We start from the raw sequence: 17,913 nt of genomic DNA on the forward strand, positions 1-17,913 counted from the left end.
GTCCCTCAACTTTTAGTGTTAGCTGCAAAGTCAGATAATTTGAGGTAGTCACAAGCATGTGTTGCATTGCAAACTGGCATCAAATCATCTTATGAGATATTAATATCACCCTTTTCAAGGCAAATACAGAATCACTTGTAAATACACACACTAAGTAACTTCAGAATATGAAAGCTTAAGTATGTATTCTGTTTCTTGTTAGAAATTAACTTTCATTTTAAGTACATTCCCATCTGTTTTGTGATATGACAAAACATGTTTGGGGTGACAGATTAGGAAACAGACGTTTCATGCAAAGCAGACAAAACAGAAAAGCCAGTGCAAAGAAATGAAAATAAAGGTGGCTCCATACTTTAAATGAAGAGGTAAACAATCTACATAAATTTGACTTTCAATTTATCCATGTCAATCCACTCTTCCTCACAGCACATAAAAATCAAAAAATGGTATCTATGCATCAATGAGGTAAAAAAAACCCAAAATATTAGGAGGTACAGTCCTACTGAGAATTCTCAGCTTTCATCCAAGCTGTACCAGGATGACTTGGACCACAAATATCATTAAAACACACTCTGGAAACATCTATTAACTGTAATTAGGAGTTCTTCCTGTAATATTTTGCAATTATATATCTAACTTGGTAAAAAAAGTTGGAGGAAAAATAGCTGATGACTTCAAAACACCTTTGGAATAGGACTGCTATTTTACTTTTGGGGTTTAATTACACTGTGGTTTCTCACACTGTTACTTTATTGGTGCCTGTTCTGCACATCTTTGTTTGTTTTCAAGTATGAATTTAAAGTTTTAAAATCATCATATATGTTCCTTCAAAACTGTAGAAATAGGTATCTTTTTGATCCCATGCTCTAAAGCTCTCTTTGCAAGAAATATCATTGTAGTCAGAACAATTCAAGCAGCAAGTGCTTTTTCAGATAAGAATTTGATCCCTTCTTCAAAAAAAGAAACTGAAATTTCTTGAAGTTGATCACCACACAATCTGTTTTTAAGTATAATCATTAAGCATGATACATGGTCCTTTAGTAATCTAAATCATCAAATACTTGATAGTGAAAATAAATAATGAAATTACCACTGTCACATCAAAAATGACAATATCAATGGAGAAAGCATTTTTCTCATTTGAAGATACTAGAAATCAGAGTTTTAGAATAATTTAGAACATTTAGCCAAGTGTTAAAATGCCTCCAGTTAAATTCAGCATTGCTTTAACAATAATTAGTAAGTGAAAATATTTTCTAATGTTTTACAACAACTTAAGGAGCCTTTGATTTGCAGTTATATCTAATGTAAAAACTGAAATATTTTTCAGAGCGCTCTTCTTCTGATACACACTGTATTTAAATTAACTAATTATGTGTCTGCATTTCCTGGTGTGCCTATTCACACCAAATGTCACAATCTTTACTGGTTTGCAGGTGAAACAAGCCAGAGTCTGTAAGTGTTATCGATACTGCCATCCTCTAGGCTTACGTAGCCTCCCCACACATTCACTCTAACACAGAAAATTGCCAGATAGGGCAAATTTCCATTGTCTAGTCCATGCATGGAACGAGTAGTAACATTAAAAATTGCTTAAAATATTAGTAATACTAATGCATGCAGAGTTCTGCAATTTATGGGAGGGAATATAATTTTTTTAAATATCACTGAATTTCAYGTACTCTTAAAGATACCTAAATAAATTGGATGCTTACTTAGTTACAACTAATAGTAGCAAGCCAAGAAATTATTCTTTAATTAAGGTTACAACATAAATATGGAGTCAGCTATTACTATAAAGAAGAATGAAAAAAAGATGATTCAGTTAATATAAATGAAGTCATAAGCATTGCAAGGGGGAAAAAATCAAGATAAAAAACAGCATTTGTTACATGTATTACTAAAAACCACATACCATCAATGACAAATCTTATAAGGTACTGTTGGCAATTTCCTCGAAAGAGGCATCAACAGAAGAAATCAACAACAGTATATTACAAGTTGCCATTGCTGCAGGAACCTGCATGCACAAAACTGATGGGAAACTATGTTCTCACTGGCTGACCAAATCGCAGTGGAGGGTAGGAGTGGAGGGGGAAGGGACGCTGAGTGCTCACCAGGTGCAACGGCAGGAAAAAAAGAAACAGAAAGGTCATGCTAACCCCAAGGGGAAAAAAAAGCAAAATTAAACACGGACTGACACGGATGAAATTTTACAACTGTTATTAATATTGCATGTGGATCTGTAGTTGTCACAGATGARATAACAGGTACTTTTAATGAAGGGAATAGTATTCTCTTTCAATGCCCAAAGCATTACTTGCATAAATCCCTCAAAAAGAATAGACGTGATTCTTAAAACATTTATATGCTTACATACTGAACTTCAAATTGATCACATAAATGAAAAATAATTTAATCACAGATTAAAAGAGACTACCCAAATTAACTAACTGTATTAATTATAATGATAGGCTGTGCACATTAAGATGTGCCATTAATCCACACACAGTTAAATAAAAAGAGAGAAGCTATAATAAAATACTAGATGATATGGAAAATGAACACTAAAACTACCTGAAATTTAAGTTAACTTTTGTAAGTTTTAACGACAAAATGAAGCAGTTCCTATTAATTGTTTTATTATTAATTTAGGAAAGTATAAAACTTGAGATTACTGGGCATATTAATACTTCCGGTAGGTAATTAAMATTTTTATTTATTTATTTATTTTTACCAGCCCCAAACCATTACTAATTACTGTTATTCAGTTTGATCTATGCAGGTGAATCTTATTAACAGATTACTAAATGCTCTAAAAAAGGTTTCTGATTGATGACATTTAAAGAGATCTATATGAACTTGCAACTCAGGCACACTTTTATTAAAAAGCACCATCCTTTATCATCAAGTTCTAACCAACACTACTGTTTCCATTCACACGTGGACAGCAAGCTTCTGAAGCAAGTTCAAGCAGCCTTAAAGAGCAGCAACTCAGATAGATTAAGCACATCTACTCAAAATGATACAAAAGGATGAATGTATGAAATGGATTCAAGGGAACAGGACAAAGTAGAAATTGCAAGCTTAAGCAATTTCACTAGGTATGTACATCTTACGACTACACAAATGAATTATGGTGRAATATCAATTTAATCTCAACTTCTGCAAACATAGGTGATACAATCACCTACTTTTATCGTAAATAAAATAACTCACCTTCTCTCTCCTCTTCAATCTGAGCCATTCTCAAGGCCATAGCGGACTTAACTTCTCTGACTTGATCATGGGACTCCTCTGACTCCGGTACAATCTCYTGCCATTCCAAAAGCTGACTCTGCAATTCATCCACACTACCAGATTCACTGGCCTAACAAGAGAAGTTGGGCACGAAAAATATATTTACCAAGTCCCACTGCAAATGTAAAAGACATTGTAAATTGCCAAACTATAAAAACAGTTTGTATAAACTGAAATCCCATGAAAATAAAGCAGATAATTATCATTGTAGATTAAGTAAAAAGCAAGTCTCACCATTTATAGGTATATGTTTATACATATATATGTAGAATACTATTGTTGGTTGCACTTTTAATGTGAAAAAAAATAAGCCAAAAATGGCTTTTTTAATCAACATGTTTTTGTTGCACGTTTTCATCTTCAACGTCTCATAGTTTGAAAAAAAAAAGGGGGGGGGGGAAACGTTATTTATTAGTAAAAATGTTTCCATCTTCCCATCAAAATTAAAACTATTTCAATATCTTACCCTGCAAAAAACACTCCAACTTCTCTAAAAAATTAAATATTTTGGGGGAGGCAAAATACATTAATCTGTTTTAAACTAGTTCTGCTGCTAGTACAAAATTTCTGCAATTAATGTATACATCTAAAGCATTTCAGTAAAATGTTTTGATTCTTCTCACTTTGTCATCTGGATACGGTACATTTGTTAAGATTTTTGCTGTTAACTACTTGCTGAAAGCTATCCAAATTGCATAGAAAGTAACAGCATCATTTAAAAACTTATGTGAAATACAACAAAATAAATAGTAAACTGTTAAGAAAATGTAATTTAAGGTATGTGAAAAAGTCCGTAGAAATCAATCTTTAATGTAATTCAAAGTTTGTTATCCAACTGGACAGTTGCTGACATCATGTCTGCTTTGTATATTAGTGAATTAATTTTCCACTACAAGATCCAGCTAATACACTTGAAATTATAACTAGCACTGTTTGAGCTAATAAATCATTCATATAAATCAATTTTAAGCAGTTAACCTGTGAAGCAGCTCTCTTTGTAACTTGGTCAAGGTCAGCTTGCAACTTCCTTTGCTGCTCTTCATAGAGTTCCAGCTTAGTCAACAATTCTTCTACAAAAACAATATATTAGGTTCATTAGAACACAAAACTAGTAGGAAGATCAGTCAAAATTTGAAAGTAACATTCAAAATTAAAATTCAGGTGAGGATTCATTTTAGCTGAAAGACCTCTGCTGGACTATGCAGCCCATCTAACTACTAAAGTGATTTCTTGATTATTAAACACAGATGAATGCTTTAAATCTAAATAACTAACAACTTGGACTGGTGGACTGAAAATTCCACCATCTTCAGTTTACAGAAAGGGAGATCGAGAAAATATCACAACATGCAACAGAAAACCCCTTACAGAGCTTCATTTTAAACCTAGTTCCCTATCTTGGGTTTTAAGCAAAAATTCTCTCTCAAATACCTGCACAAGGAAAAATATTTTAGATAATTCTTAATTTACTTAAACGTTTATTGTAATACTCTGTCAAATCTTCCAAATATGCTTGTTCTTGCTTTTCATCCTAAGAAGATGCCTTTTCCACTTACTAGAAAAGTTTATACACATTGTGCCATGGCCTAAGMTTAAACACATCAAGGGCTGAAGTGTTATGCACAAGTAGATTTAGGAAAGGAAAAGCTGACTTGCAATTCTGCCTTAAGCATTCTATGCTACTGTTCATATTTGCATGAAGTTACTTCATAATCTGTAAATAACACAAATAAACAAACAAAAACAGGAAAACACTTTAAAAATTATTCCTATTAAAATGAACATAAGAAAACCCATTTATCTTTGTCACTTCATTTTGAATCATCCTCAGCAGAAAATAATTATGATTTATTTATTTATTTTACCATTTTGAGTTCTGATGTCATGGAATGACTGCAGTTTTGACTGTAGTTCTTCCTTTTCAGTTTCTAATTCTGAGACACGGTTGTTTAAGGCAGATATATCATTATTCTTTGATGAAAACTAAACCGGAAAATAGTTAAAATGCATCAAGATACCAGAAACACAGCAAAGTCAATGCAACTTTTTAAATGATTTTTTACTAAAATTTTAGAATAGTTGTTTTTCTGCTATTTGRAAGTACAATAAACTAGTTAGTCTCTAACAGATTTACTCCTAATCCTAGTAATACCAGCTGGTACYATTTTTTATTGAAGCTTTCTCTCGCATCAACATTTAACATCCATCCAAGTTTCATATATTTATTCATATGTAAGGGTACTTCGAAGAAATTCTTTTAATATTCTATTCACACTATTCGCATTATACACATCAATACTTTTTCCAATCAGATCTACAAATACAGCAGATTTAAAAACAGGCATTTAATATTAAATACAAAATGTTACACATACATTTTTGAGTTCATCCTCCAGTTGTTTGATTCTTGATTTAGACCAAGCCTTCATTTTCAGAAACTTAGCTTCAGATTTGCTGGCCTCTTCTGTTTTCAATTTCACTTGTACTAAGAAACAGACATAAAAAAAAATAATTACTTTAAGCCCTAGAAAGATTATTAATGCAATTGGAGTACTTTTCAAGATCTATGTTTAACTCCATTATTAACAGTAATTAACATTTGTATAAGACAATTTAGATTGCTTTTACATTTAGAGAAAAAAAACATAACACTAGGAAACACAGGGTGAAACTTACAGCTTATGAGATTATTGTYACACAACAGCCTACATCATCATAATATTTGAGTACTGATACTTCTAAATTAGCTTAGCACATAATAGGTAACTGTGGAAAAGGAACCCTTCATATAAGGACTGCATTTAAACAGGATACCTTCTAATTCTTCCATCTTTTCTTTGGTTACAGACTCCAGATCTCTAACTTCTTTTGAGTTATTCTGTCCATTACTACTTAATTCTGCCACCTGCTTCTTAAGCTGAAAAAGGGCCTGATCTTTCTCTTGCAACTCAGTTTCATGTTTTTCTTGAATTTCATGCAGTTCAGCACTATATTTCTCCTGAACTTTTGTCATTTCAAGTTCGTGTTTCTCCATCATGTCTCTTAACTGGGCCCTCATTACATGTTTCTCAGCATCTAGTTTAGACTGGAGGTTTTCTTTTTCAGACAGAAGACGTTTCAGGTTTTCATTGACCTCCTGTTTAAAAAAAAAAGAAAAAAAATCTCTTTTATAATTTAATACAATGTTTTTTTCAGTACCACTGTCAAATATTAGATCTGTATTCCTATATACCTCTCCAAATGCTATAATCAAAAAAAAAATCAATGCTTCTGTTGGTCACCTGGCTCTACCACAAATATCTCATTTGTGATTCTACAAGGCATTAGCTGAGACTCCGACAAAAGGACATCACGATTTGAGTCAAAACTACATTCAATCTCTTCCACAGGTCATATGGAATAAACAAAGAATGTCTGGTTCTATGCAATATAAAAAAAATGGAGGATCTCTCTAATAGTGATACCAAAGATAAAGAACGCTGGCTACAATTCCATCCGGATGCTGTTACCTGCCTCTTCAAAAATTAAAGGTAACTGTGATCTAATTCATCTTTAGACTGTTCTGTTGCTAGTTCTCTTTTCTCTCAGAACTGGACACATTACTCCAGATGCGGCCTTGCCAGGGCTGAGTAGAGGGGGAGGATCACCTTCACATTAGTTATTTTTAGATATATAAAGAGGCAGAAAAGACTGCGGATCACTGTAATGGAAAAGTGTACTCGTATTAGACGTGCTGCACAAAAACCACTTTCGTGATACATAAAACTAGGTATCATAGGAATACAAACTGTCCAAAAAGGATGAACATTTTCAAAATATGATTAAAACTGATTATGTAAATATAGGTTTCTAGCATTTTTTTTTTCTTACTACTAAGGCTGAGGTTGCATTTCCACTTAAACTGCTTCAAATTGATGCAGCCATAGTCCAGCTTTCCTCCTACCCACCCCGAAGTTCTGTTTCTGTTCCTGCTATCATTCCTGCAGTACTTCCGTGTAGAAAGGTATGTCTAACCTAAACAAAAATCTAACTCAGAAGGGGGGGGGGGACAGCAGTGTAAGGCAAAGGCCAAGAATGAATGGAAAAGACAAATTAAGCACAACTGATCTAGGCTTAAGTTGTCTTGGAACTTAACTATCTGAGCAGGACAGTACTAATCACCTCTACCTGCCTACGTAGTTGAAACTATTTYTAATAGATTTTGATTCTGACAGCCCTCTTAATAAGGTAAGAATTTGTTGAAAAGACTACAGCTAAAATGCTGGACTTAGCACCTGTTATTTCCCAGACAGGCTGTAATGTGTCTGTTTCAGCAAACAGTCCTAAAATCTTATCTCAGAGATCACAATGTCCATTTTCTACATTGCTGAACTGAAGTAGCAGCACTCAAAGGTTCATACTAGGTACTTAAATACAAAGAACCTTGATAAGCTTGATTGCTTTTGCAATCAGTAGAAACACTCCAAAGGAAAAGCACGCTGGCAGCAAAACATTCTCTTTGAAAAGCCTGTTTTGGGGTTCACTCCTGTAGCTAATTAGAGAAACTGAAATCTTTGACAGCAAAAAGCCTTCCTTACATGGCAAATTCCCCAAATGAACAAAGACAAGCTAAGGGTGTCATCTGACAGTGCTATATTTTATGGGCTTTACTTCTTCTTCAAGCTCATTTCCTAACTGGAATTCATATYTGATTGCCTAACTCTGGTTGCATTTTTAGCACATGTCAAAGTCTCCCAGAGCACTGAGTAAACACTTCACGCAAAATTATCTTTTGTACACAAACAAATAGTTTTTTGAGCTCATAACTGACCAGACGAGTTGAGTGGTCTGTATAAGCTATTTCTTACTTTCAATTGCTGGTCCTTGGCATCCAGTTCTTTTTGCAACATATCTATGACCTGTGTCCTTCCCAGCATGACTTCTTCCTTTTCATGTAGCTTCTGTTTCAAGGCCTTCAGTAGCTAGCAAAAAAATAATCAATAAAAGTTAAAACTTTCACAGAATGATAGAATGGTTGAGGTTGGAAGGGACTTCTGGAGGTGATCTACTCCAACCCCCTGCTCAAGCAGTGTCATCTACAGCATGCTTCTAAGGATTGTGTCCAGACAGATTTTGAATTTTGAGTTAAGGAGACCTCTCTTGGTGACCTGTTCCAGCGCTCAGTCWCCCTCACAGTAAAGAAGTTTTCCTTCATGTTCAGATGGAATTTCCTGTGTTTCAGTTTCTGCCAGCTGCCTCTCATCCTATTGCTGGAAATCACGGAAGAGTCTGGCCCCATTCTCTTTACACTCTTCTTCAGATACTCATTGATAAGAACCACCTCCCTCCCCATGTCTTCTCCAGGCTGAAGAGTCTCAGCTTTCTCAGCCTTTCCTCATATGAGAGATGTTCCAGTCCCTTAATCATCTTAGTAGCCCTTCATGGGACTTACTCCACTAACTCCATGTCTCTCTTGTACTGGGGAGCCCAAAACTGGACACAGTACTCCAGATGTGGCCTCATCAGGGCCAAGCAGAGGAGGAGGATCACCTCCCTTTACGTGCTGGCAATGCTCTTCTTAATGTAGGCCAGGATACCATTGGCCTTCTTGGCCACAAGGGCGCACCGCTGATTCATGGTCAGCGTGTTGTCCACCAGGGCCCCCAGGTCCTTCTCCTCCTCTCTCAGAAAAGAAAGAAAAAGACTTACCTTTATTTTTTCCCAACCAGATATCTGAATTGTGCCACAGATATGACTCTACATTTCCCACGGTTCACCAAGTCAAAGCAAGCTACAGTGTTTCCAAACCAACATACCTGTTCTAAGTCAGCACTTGCATCAGATTTAGCAGCTAATTTAAAGAGCTCCTGTTCATGCTTTTCTCTCTGTGCTTCCAGTTCCTTTTCCTTTTCCTGGATAATATTTTGAAACATACGAACCTGCAAACATATAGAAATTAAATATAAAACCAGTGCATGAGGATATATTAAAAGTACACTCAATTGTCTAATTAAAAGTACAGTGAGATAACAGTCTACCTTAAGTCTAAATTTTGCTTCCACTTAACAATCTGTACAGTGATTCCGAAGTCAGTAGTGCATGCAGATAAACCCTCAACTTCAATGAAATTTGTCTTAATTCTGTAGTAGCAAACTTTAAATGAGAAGGATCGTATTGTTAAACCTTGTTAATATCACAAATCTCCATTTTCCCTTCTTGGATGCTACTACTGTGATACTTAATTCATTTCCAAAAGTTCATGAACCACATCCACATCTAGCATGTTTCTATGATTTAATCCCAAATGGCAGCTTTGAAACCTAGTTGCATCCCCCTCAGATAACTGTATTCTTCTTCCAGTATGTCTTAGTTCGTAATTTTTTATAAGAACTGGATATAACTTTGAGGAACTTGCTTATGCTATTTTAAATAAAAATTCAAGATTCTTTTTCAACATAAGCAGTTTTTCACATAAAGCCCAACCCAGATTTCTATACAGGTGAGTACACTGTGCTCATTAAGATATCTTTTATATTCTCCATTGTTTCTCCTCCTTTATTTTCTGCATCAAAATTAATACCTTTTTGCCACTAAATATGGGCAGTCATGTTCAGGATCAAAAGTAGTATTTTTGACACAAGTAAGTAAACTCAAACATCAAATGATGTGAGCAATACTGAGATGAACAGTTTTATACAGGGTAGAACTTAAATGCTGAAATGTCAAGCACATTACATTGAAATCTAAGACTTAACTTTAGAGGGAGTTGGAAGAGCCTCACAGCACGAGGCAATGGATGATGTTTATCCTAGCTCCAATTTTTTTTTAGTATTATTTAAGAAGTTGTTTGTCCTGGCCTGTTTACCAGCTGCTGGCTTTTTGCTACAGAAGTTCCCCATTAAGTATACCAAACTTTTCTGACTTTTTCCCCCAAAGTCAATCAGGAAGAAAATACAATTTTTTCAGTTTTTCCATGCTCAAAAGTGTGCCAGATAGCTCACAGCACAAGTGAAAGCTATCTGCCAATTCGCCATATTGTGCTAAGAATAGTTACAATAATCCGAAAACACTAGTAGCCACTGCATGTGTGCATTTTTGGCAGTACAACTTCAGATGTAATGAAATAAGAAAAAGAGGTTTGGAGGTTGTTCAACTAGAACTCTGCACAACTCATTTCACTGTGCTACACGTTAGTTTCTCCATTCCCATCTATAAGCCACATCCTTGAAGTCCTGCCTCCCAGAATGCTTTCATCTTTAATTATTGCTCCAATACAAAATACCTACTGTTTCATTAGTCTCATTTCATCTAATCACCAGTTCAATCTTCACTCAAGAATCCTCCAAAACTAAGAATAGCATTTCTTAGTGAAGATAGCTGTTAGTGAAGATAGACAGAAGTTCTTGAGATAGTGACACCACAGAGAGGATACTACTTCTTCCACCAAAGAATGTTACATTTTTACAGTGGATTTACTTACATTTTCCATATATGTAGCTTCCCTTTCTTGGAAACGCTCTCTTTCTTTATTCTGAATATTTTTAAGACTTTCAATCTGTTCCTGGAACAAGCTACACTTTTCTTCACTGTCTCCAACCTTCTTGGTAAGATTCTGAACCAGAATCTGCATGCTTTGTAGTGATGATTCTTTCATGGACAGCTGATTCTTCAGAATGCAAACCATAAAACAATTAGAAGAATGTACCCAGAAAACAGACAAAGTAATCACCATGAAGCCAACTACTAGCGCCTTCTTCAGTTAAAGCATTAAAATCTAAATTCAGGTCTGCTTTTGAGTGAAATCTGTCAGTAGATTCCAAAGTAGATTTGCAGTACTAATAATACTGCAAAACATTTCAAGACTTTCATATAAATGATTCTGGAAAAGAAGCAAACAAATGCAGATCTATTAATGTAAATGAAAATAATCAATAGATAAAATTTTATTCACATGAATAACTGCAGAGGATTTGTGCTTCAGAGCAGGATCCATGTATAACACATCAGAATTTGCAGATTCCTTGAAACATCTATGGAGATTGTATAATTGAGCTTCTAATATGATACCTTCAATTCTTCATTGGGCAAGAATATTTCACTGGCAACACCACCTGATCCACATGCTATCTGTAAATCAATGATATAGGCATCTCTTTCAGCTAACTTCTTTTCCTTTTCTGCTAGCATGGCATCCATTTCAGCCCCTCGACAGTGCTGGGCCTCCAACTCAGCATTCTGAAAATGAAAAGGTGGCATTTAACCTATATATCTATCAGCTACAGTACAGAAGACAGGATTGCAATGTTTATCTCCTCATTGCCTATTTTAGGATACTGAAATAGTTAAAATCAAATTTACAGCCTGAATCTATTTTGATTCTTTCTAAATATTGATCATGTTTAATTACTGAGCCTCTATCTCTCTGAAGTACTGTAGCACTCATATTCATGCAACTTTCCAGAGTCAACAGTAATGTCCACAGATCACTACACAGAATAGCTATAAACCATAAAATTAAATCATTCCTTGCTTACATTTCTTCCTGTTATGACTTATTTTTTCCAACAAGAAAAACAGAAGCAAAACAGAATTTTCACTCAAAATGAGAGATTCAAAGCTAACATCAACCCACAAAGTTCACATTTTTGTTCATCTATTCCATTTATGTTCAAATTACTACAAAAGCATACTTGAGGTCTCAGTGTTCACTGAAGGCATAAACAACAGAATTCTCATTACACTGGCCTAGGCAGGTGGTTCTGTCTTCTCAGTAGAGAACAGTCTCAGCATATCTGTCTAATCTTTAAATATAATCCTAGACCACGAATGTGAAAAATCATACAGTTAGSATCATATAAAACACCACCTTTTTTTGCAGCTCTTCATTTTTTTGTATAATCTGGGATTCTAGTTCTTCAATTCTCCTTCTCAGCACTAGTATTTTCCCACGATTTGCAGCTGCATTTTCTTGGTCACCATCTCTTGATGCCTGCAAAGACCATGAGTTTTATATTTTGTAATTAGGTAATGGCTGACTCCTGCACTTCTATCTATTCAAACAGGACTCTTGAAAAAAAGTGTGATTTACTCACGGTTCATGTTTCAGTTCTCTTACATTTTAAGTATTCCAAGTAGAAACTAGCCAAAGCAGAAGCAGTATTTATATCAAGTTCTAAAGATCTAGGGAAAAATAACCCTAGGCACCAGTACAAGCTGGGGGCTGACCTTCTGCAGAGCAGCTCTGCAGAGAAGGACCTGGGAGTGCTGGGGGATGACAAGTTGACTATGAGCCAGCACTGTGCCCTTGTGGCCAAGAAAGCCAATGGTCTCCTGGGGTGCTTTGGGAAGACTGTTGCCAGCAGGTCGARGGAGGTGATCTTGCCCCTCTACTCAGCCCTGGGGAGGCCTCATCTCGAGTACTGTGTCCAGTTCTGCACTCCCCAGTACAAGAGAGACTTGGAGCTACTGGAGAGAGTCCGGCGGAGGGCTACAAAGATCATCAGAGGGCTGGAGCATCTGCCCTATGAGGAACGGCTGCGAGAGGGGGGAAATCTTATCAATGTATGTAAGTACCTGAAGGGAAGGTGTCAAGGGGAYGGGGATAAACTCTTTTCAGTGGTCCTGTGTGATAGGACAAGAGGCAATGGGCAGAAATTGAAGCACAGGAAGTTCCGCCCAAACGTGAGGGGGAATTTCTTCCCTGTGAGAGTGACGGAGCACTGGAACAGGTTGCCCAGAGAGGTTGTGGAGTCTCCTTCTCTGGAGATACTCAAGGCCTGCCTGGATGCAACCCTGTCTAACATGCTCCGGGTGACCCTGCTGAGCAGGGAGGTTGGACTAGATGACCTCCAGAGGTCCTGTCCAACCTTACTGATTATGTGATTCTATGATCTTCAAATTTTAATTATTAATATAATCACCGATGTAAAGTGGACTGAAACATGCAGCGAGGGCATACAATTCCTCTGACAAATGTAATCTAATCAAGTCAGAGGAACAAAGAAGTACTGGGGAAAAAAGAACTTTTCTTTAAGTGCAAATTAAACAGCTCCAAAGCACAACGTTTCTAACCAAAACTCATTATGTACAAATACTGGGTTACAGAAATTATTTGCCTTTATAAAATATATCCAAATCCAATTGTGAATAATATGCTTTACTAGAAAAATAGATCATAAGCATAAATAATTAGCTACTCCATGCTTTGGAAGACATGTTGGGACGCCAACAGATTTCAGCATCTGTCCCATTTTTGGGGCAGATTTCAGCATTTGTCCCATCAAATGTCCCACTTCAGCATCTCTTTAAAAAAGTGGCCTTAAGCACTAAAGCCTCACTGAAGTTCTTTTAGAAGCTATATGAAAGTATGTTACTTTAAAGACATACAAGTCTATTCAAACCTTTCCATTACTAAAAACAGATCTGAAAATCTCTGAACTTCTGTTAGCTGTACAACACCGGTCACTTAAATGAGAGATTCTTACATATTTACATTTTGCTATCAATATCATTTTTACCATATTTTTTATCTTGGATATTAAATTAAACAAGTTAGTTCTTTTCTCACTTTTTCTCATCAACTTATCATCCTCATTCACATGTGTTAAGAGTAAAGTTTGAGCTGCAAATATTAAAGACAAAGGTTAGTTAAAAAAAAAAGTTACTGAAAGATAGCAAAGAGAATATACAATTTTTTAAATTACTATAAAAAGATAGAAGAGGAATGAGTCAGAAACACAGAGATGGACAAAGAACACCCGTGCACCTTACCCTGATCCTAATTTGACTCAGCTCAAAATTTAGACTTCAGTTCCATGTTTTGGTACAACACAGTTTTTTGCAGCATCAGAGAAATGATGCCCTCTTTCAAATGTGAGACACTTACTTTTTTTTGCTCTGTTTTTGCCTCTAGGCCTCCTGATGTCGATAACTGTTTCTTAAGTTCTTCCAATTGTGAGGTTAAAGATGCAACCTTGGCTTTGTTTTGCAGCTTTACTTTGGAAAGCTTGGCATCAGCAGATTCCTTTTCCTCCTACAAACACCACAGTAATGAAGGAATGAAATTAATATGTGAACAACTGCATGCTTCAATCCTCCCATTAGRAAAAAAAAAACAAAACAGGAATCTGAAATAATTACCAAAAAAACTTTCCTCTAAAGAGACATTACTATAGCCTGTGCTATAGGTCTGTGTATATAAAACAATCTCCCTTTCATGATTTAAACTTTCTACACATGGATATTATTATTGTATAAACTCCACGGCACTATGATGTAACAAATTCTTCTATTTTTTGTTAATAATACAATGTCAAGGCTTACATTTTAGCAAGTGCATTGATTTAGGATTCTTTTATTTTTTGATGCCCAAAGAAAGACAATTTCGTAACGCTACAATAGTATATATATTTTTTTTAAGGAAGAGCCTTAATTTAATTCATTAATTTTAGAAAATTTCATATGTTAACACTTGGTTTTTACTTTTCACAGAACACAATTTCTAAAATGCATAAAAAATACTCTGTTTCAGGAACAGAACACACTTACTGCTGTTCAAAAAAAAAAATCACACAGAACGACAAATCCTCAAATGTCTTCAGAACATTACACACAAATTCCTTCTAGTAATGCCAGTCAAAAGCAGAGGATAATATGTAGTACCATTAATAATACATGACAACTACAATAATGGAAGGAGAAATGAAGAAGTATCTACAGAAACTCAGTTTGAGGTAAACTGGCATTCTACTAAATGTCCAGTAATGACCTGGATCATATTTTTCCATAGACAGCCTAAAATGACCATGAATTTCTCTGAAAGTCATTCTGCAATTGGTATTTGTCCCTTATATTTTTTAGATGCACTTGTTCTTACAAGGGACACATGCTGTTTGTGTAATACCCAAACTGGGTTACAGTTTTAGAAACAGAAAATGCATTGGCAAAAAAACATAATGTCCAAGAAACATAACCAACTAACTGTGAACACTGTTTCCCGTTTTCCCGCTGTTGACATGCCTGGCAATAAACTTGTATCTAGGAAGATGACTTAAGTCTTTTTCTTTTCTTTTCTTTTCTTTCCTTCTCTTTAAATGGTCCCTTTGACAAGCAGACACACACAGTACCTTTAACTGCTGGTCTTTATTGCGAAGCGCCGCATCCTTCTCTCTGACGAGTTCCTTTAGCTGTGCTACCAGCTGCTCAGTCCTCGTCAGTTGTTCGGTGAGATCAGCCACCGACATGCTTCCCACGTGCTCTGAGCCAGGAGCCTGTAGACATTAAGTTCATTTTGAAGCAGCAAAATGCACCATTTTGCACTCTTTGTGCAAAACCTGTCGTTAGCACATTCAAATCTTATTGGAGTGCCCTACTAAAACTTACACATACAATCCAGACAGTTTTTAGCTAGTCTGACAGATACAATAGATCACATAGAATCACATTTAAAAGATTTTATAACATAATAAYCTGATTTCTTCTTTGCAAAGGAAATCTAACAGTTTAGTCATAAAACTATGCTAGTACATTTCAACATGCTAAAACAATTCCTGCATTTTCCTATCTTCAAGAATACCTTTCAGTACCTTCCTTTTCCTCATCTTTATAAACTCATGTCTAGTCTACGAATTTTTATGAATAACAACTATTTTCCTCTCTGTCTTCCTGAAAATCATCTAAGTCCTGTGCGTATTAATAAACAAAATCTTTCAAGAACATCTGTTCCATGAAGGCCTTCTAATGTAGCTTAAATGTTCAAGGAAGAAGCAGAAAAACAGCATTTTTCACCTTTGCATCAGTAAGTTCTCATAAAATAAATTTGAACACAATTACAGTAATAGATCATTTAAAAAAAAGGGTGGGGGCTTCTTGATTTTGGAGGGTTAAAGAAAACCATAAAAATAACAAATAGTTGTACTGAATGATGACTGATTTTATGTACAAGGTCTACTTTGCTCAGAAATACTGCCACAAGTCTAGCAGAGAACTTCCTTCTGATAATATAGAATTATAAATCTTAAAAGTTGAGCTGGAATATTTATTTGTAGTACAGCAAAACCATCAAAGCCTGTAGGTATTTATAACTGAGCTTCCTCATCTATTGGATTTTYATCATAATTTCCAGTAATAGCGTTCTTGAACTTACTGGGGATAAAATATTTATATTGAACATATTATACATGAAAAACACAGTTGCAATAAAGTTTATGCAATTTCAACAGATGTTTTCCTAAAGCAAGATAAGCACAGCAAGGAGGAATCAAGCAGTTGCATTACACATGGAGGATTAAACCTCAAGCAGCCTGGAAGCAAGAAGCCAACTTGACTTCGCATCCTAACACTGAATCTTGATAAAGCTAGTTAAACAGCTTCCTTATAAAAACCAAATATGATTAGTACATCCTCAAATTGAGATGCTCTATTTCAAAAGAAAATGTCATTTTAATAGTAATTCAATACTTACTACTGGTTTTGAATGAGAATCATCTCCACTACCCCATTTCCACATAGTATCAAGATGGCTATGAAAAAATAAACAAAATAATATCACAGTAAGTATCAGTGACACTCAGATAACTAGTTAACTTATACTGCTCTCCACATATTTTAATGTAAAATACTTGAAGCTAACTCAAAATGGTTGTTAAAACTCTGACAGCAACTCTGATTGCTCCCATTAGTAGTTGCTGGAAAACAATAAAATTCATACTGTTGTGTATTATGCCTTTTCTAAAAACTGCAAATCAGTTAAGCGTAAATACTATAAAAATAATCTGAAAACTAGTCTCAAAAATAAAAAAGTCATGAAGTATTTTTCAGCATTGGTGCCATTTCCACAGAGAGAGAGAGAGAGAGAGAGAGAGAGAGAGAGAGAGAGAGAGAGAGAGAAGAACAAACCATATACAGCTTGCTAATATCTAACGTGACCTTAAACAGACTCCACTTGCCATGGCTGTATGACAGGGATTATGTCAATGCGTATTTCTACAAAATCATACTTAAGAAATGAAAACATTGAAGAAGTCCATACTGCATTAACTGCTATGTAACTGCTGCATATCTGACATGTGAAACAAAGGTTGCAATCCTTGACATCATGGATCAACATCTGAAACATCAGCATCTGAGGCCCTGGGAACAGCACGTGTTCATTGCTTCTTTTGTTCAAAATGGAGCACCACAAATTTCTAAATGGTACCGAAGTATTGGACTTGTACATAGCGACACTCTTTGATCATGGCAAGCTGTAGTTTCACAATAAACCCAAGRAAGTGCCAGAGTAATGTTTTAAAAAACAAAATCTCAAAAACCAAGTAGGTACAAGGCAGCTCAAAGCTTAAGTGAGACCTTTACTGAACAACAATTACAAGCTTGGACCAGAAAAAAAAGGGGGGGCAAAGTCCTTAAAACAGCTCATGCARTATCTTTCAAATTGTGTATTGGAGATGTATATTAAGGGCAGAATAACATATCTTGCTCTACCTCTGGATTATATTCCAAACGGCAGCATGAAGTGAGAAGCCAAGCTGTAACTGTTCAATAACTCTCACTCTCGACTAGTAATGTCAAAAAAAAAAAGTGTCCCTTCTAAACTGCRTTACTTTCTTTTGAAATATGCAGGCACAGGGTATCAGT

General features: G+C 35.5%; 1 protein-coding gene across 6 annotated transcripts in view; it reads right to left on the minus strand.

The window, feature by feature from the left end:
* The window catches only part of LOC146598165 (uncharacterized), a 43,643-nt gene extending 26,848 nt beyond the window's left edge, over window positions 1-16,795 (minus strand). For 5 of the 6 annotated variants that reach the window (XM_085300940.1, XM_085300939.1, XM_085300938.1 and 2 more), the window contains exons 1-13: window positions 16,742-16,795; window positions 15,405-15,548; window positions 14,165-14,311; window positions 12,146-12,268; window positions 11,347-11,514; window positions 10,760-10,945; window positions 9,096-9,218; window positions 8,148-8,261; window positions 6,115-6,436; window positions 5,676-5,785; window positions 5,166-5,283; window positions 4,279-4,370; window positions 3,220-3,370 (exon numbers count right to left, since the gene is read on the minus strand). In XM_085300940.1, the coding sequence (XP_085157066.1) occupies window positions 3,220-3,370; window positions 4,279-4,370; window positions 5,166-5,283; window positions 5,676-5,785; window positions 6,115-6,436; window positions 8,148-8,261; window positions 9,096-9,218; window positions 10,760-10,945; window positions 11,347-11,514; window positions 12,146-12,268; window positions 14,165-14,311; window positions 15,405-15,548; window positions 16,742-16,786 (1,843 nt within the window). In that variant the 5' untranslated portion in view covers window positions 16,787-16,795. Of the gene's footprint in view, window positions 1-3,219; window positions 3,371-4,278; window positions 4,371-5,165; window positions 5,284-5,675; window positions 5,786-6,114; window positions 6,437-8,147; window positions 8,262-9,095; window positions 9,219-10,759; window positions 10,946-11,230; window positions 11,515-12,145; window positions 12,269-14,164; window positions 14,312-15,404; window positions 15,549-16,741 lie in introns of those variants that run through there. The other variant, XM_085300941.1, reaches the window with a different exon arrangement.
* Between the last annotated feature and the right edge of the window lie 1,118 nt (window positions 16,796-17,913).

Source organism: Rhea americana, unplaced genomic scaffold (genome assembly GCF_003343005.1).
Source record: "Rhea americana isolate MKP2758 unplaced genomic scaffold, rheAme1 scaffold_17, whole genome shotgun sequence".
Classification (NCBI taxonomy): domain Eukaryota; kingdom Metazoa; phylum Chordata; class Aves; order Rheiformes; family Rheidae; genus Rhea; species Rhea americana.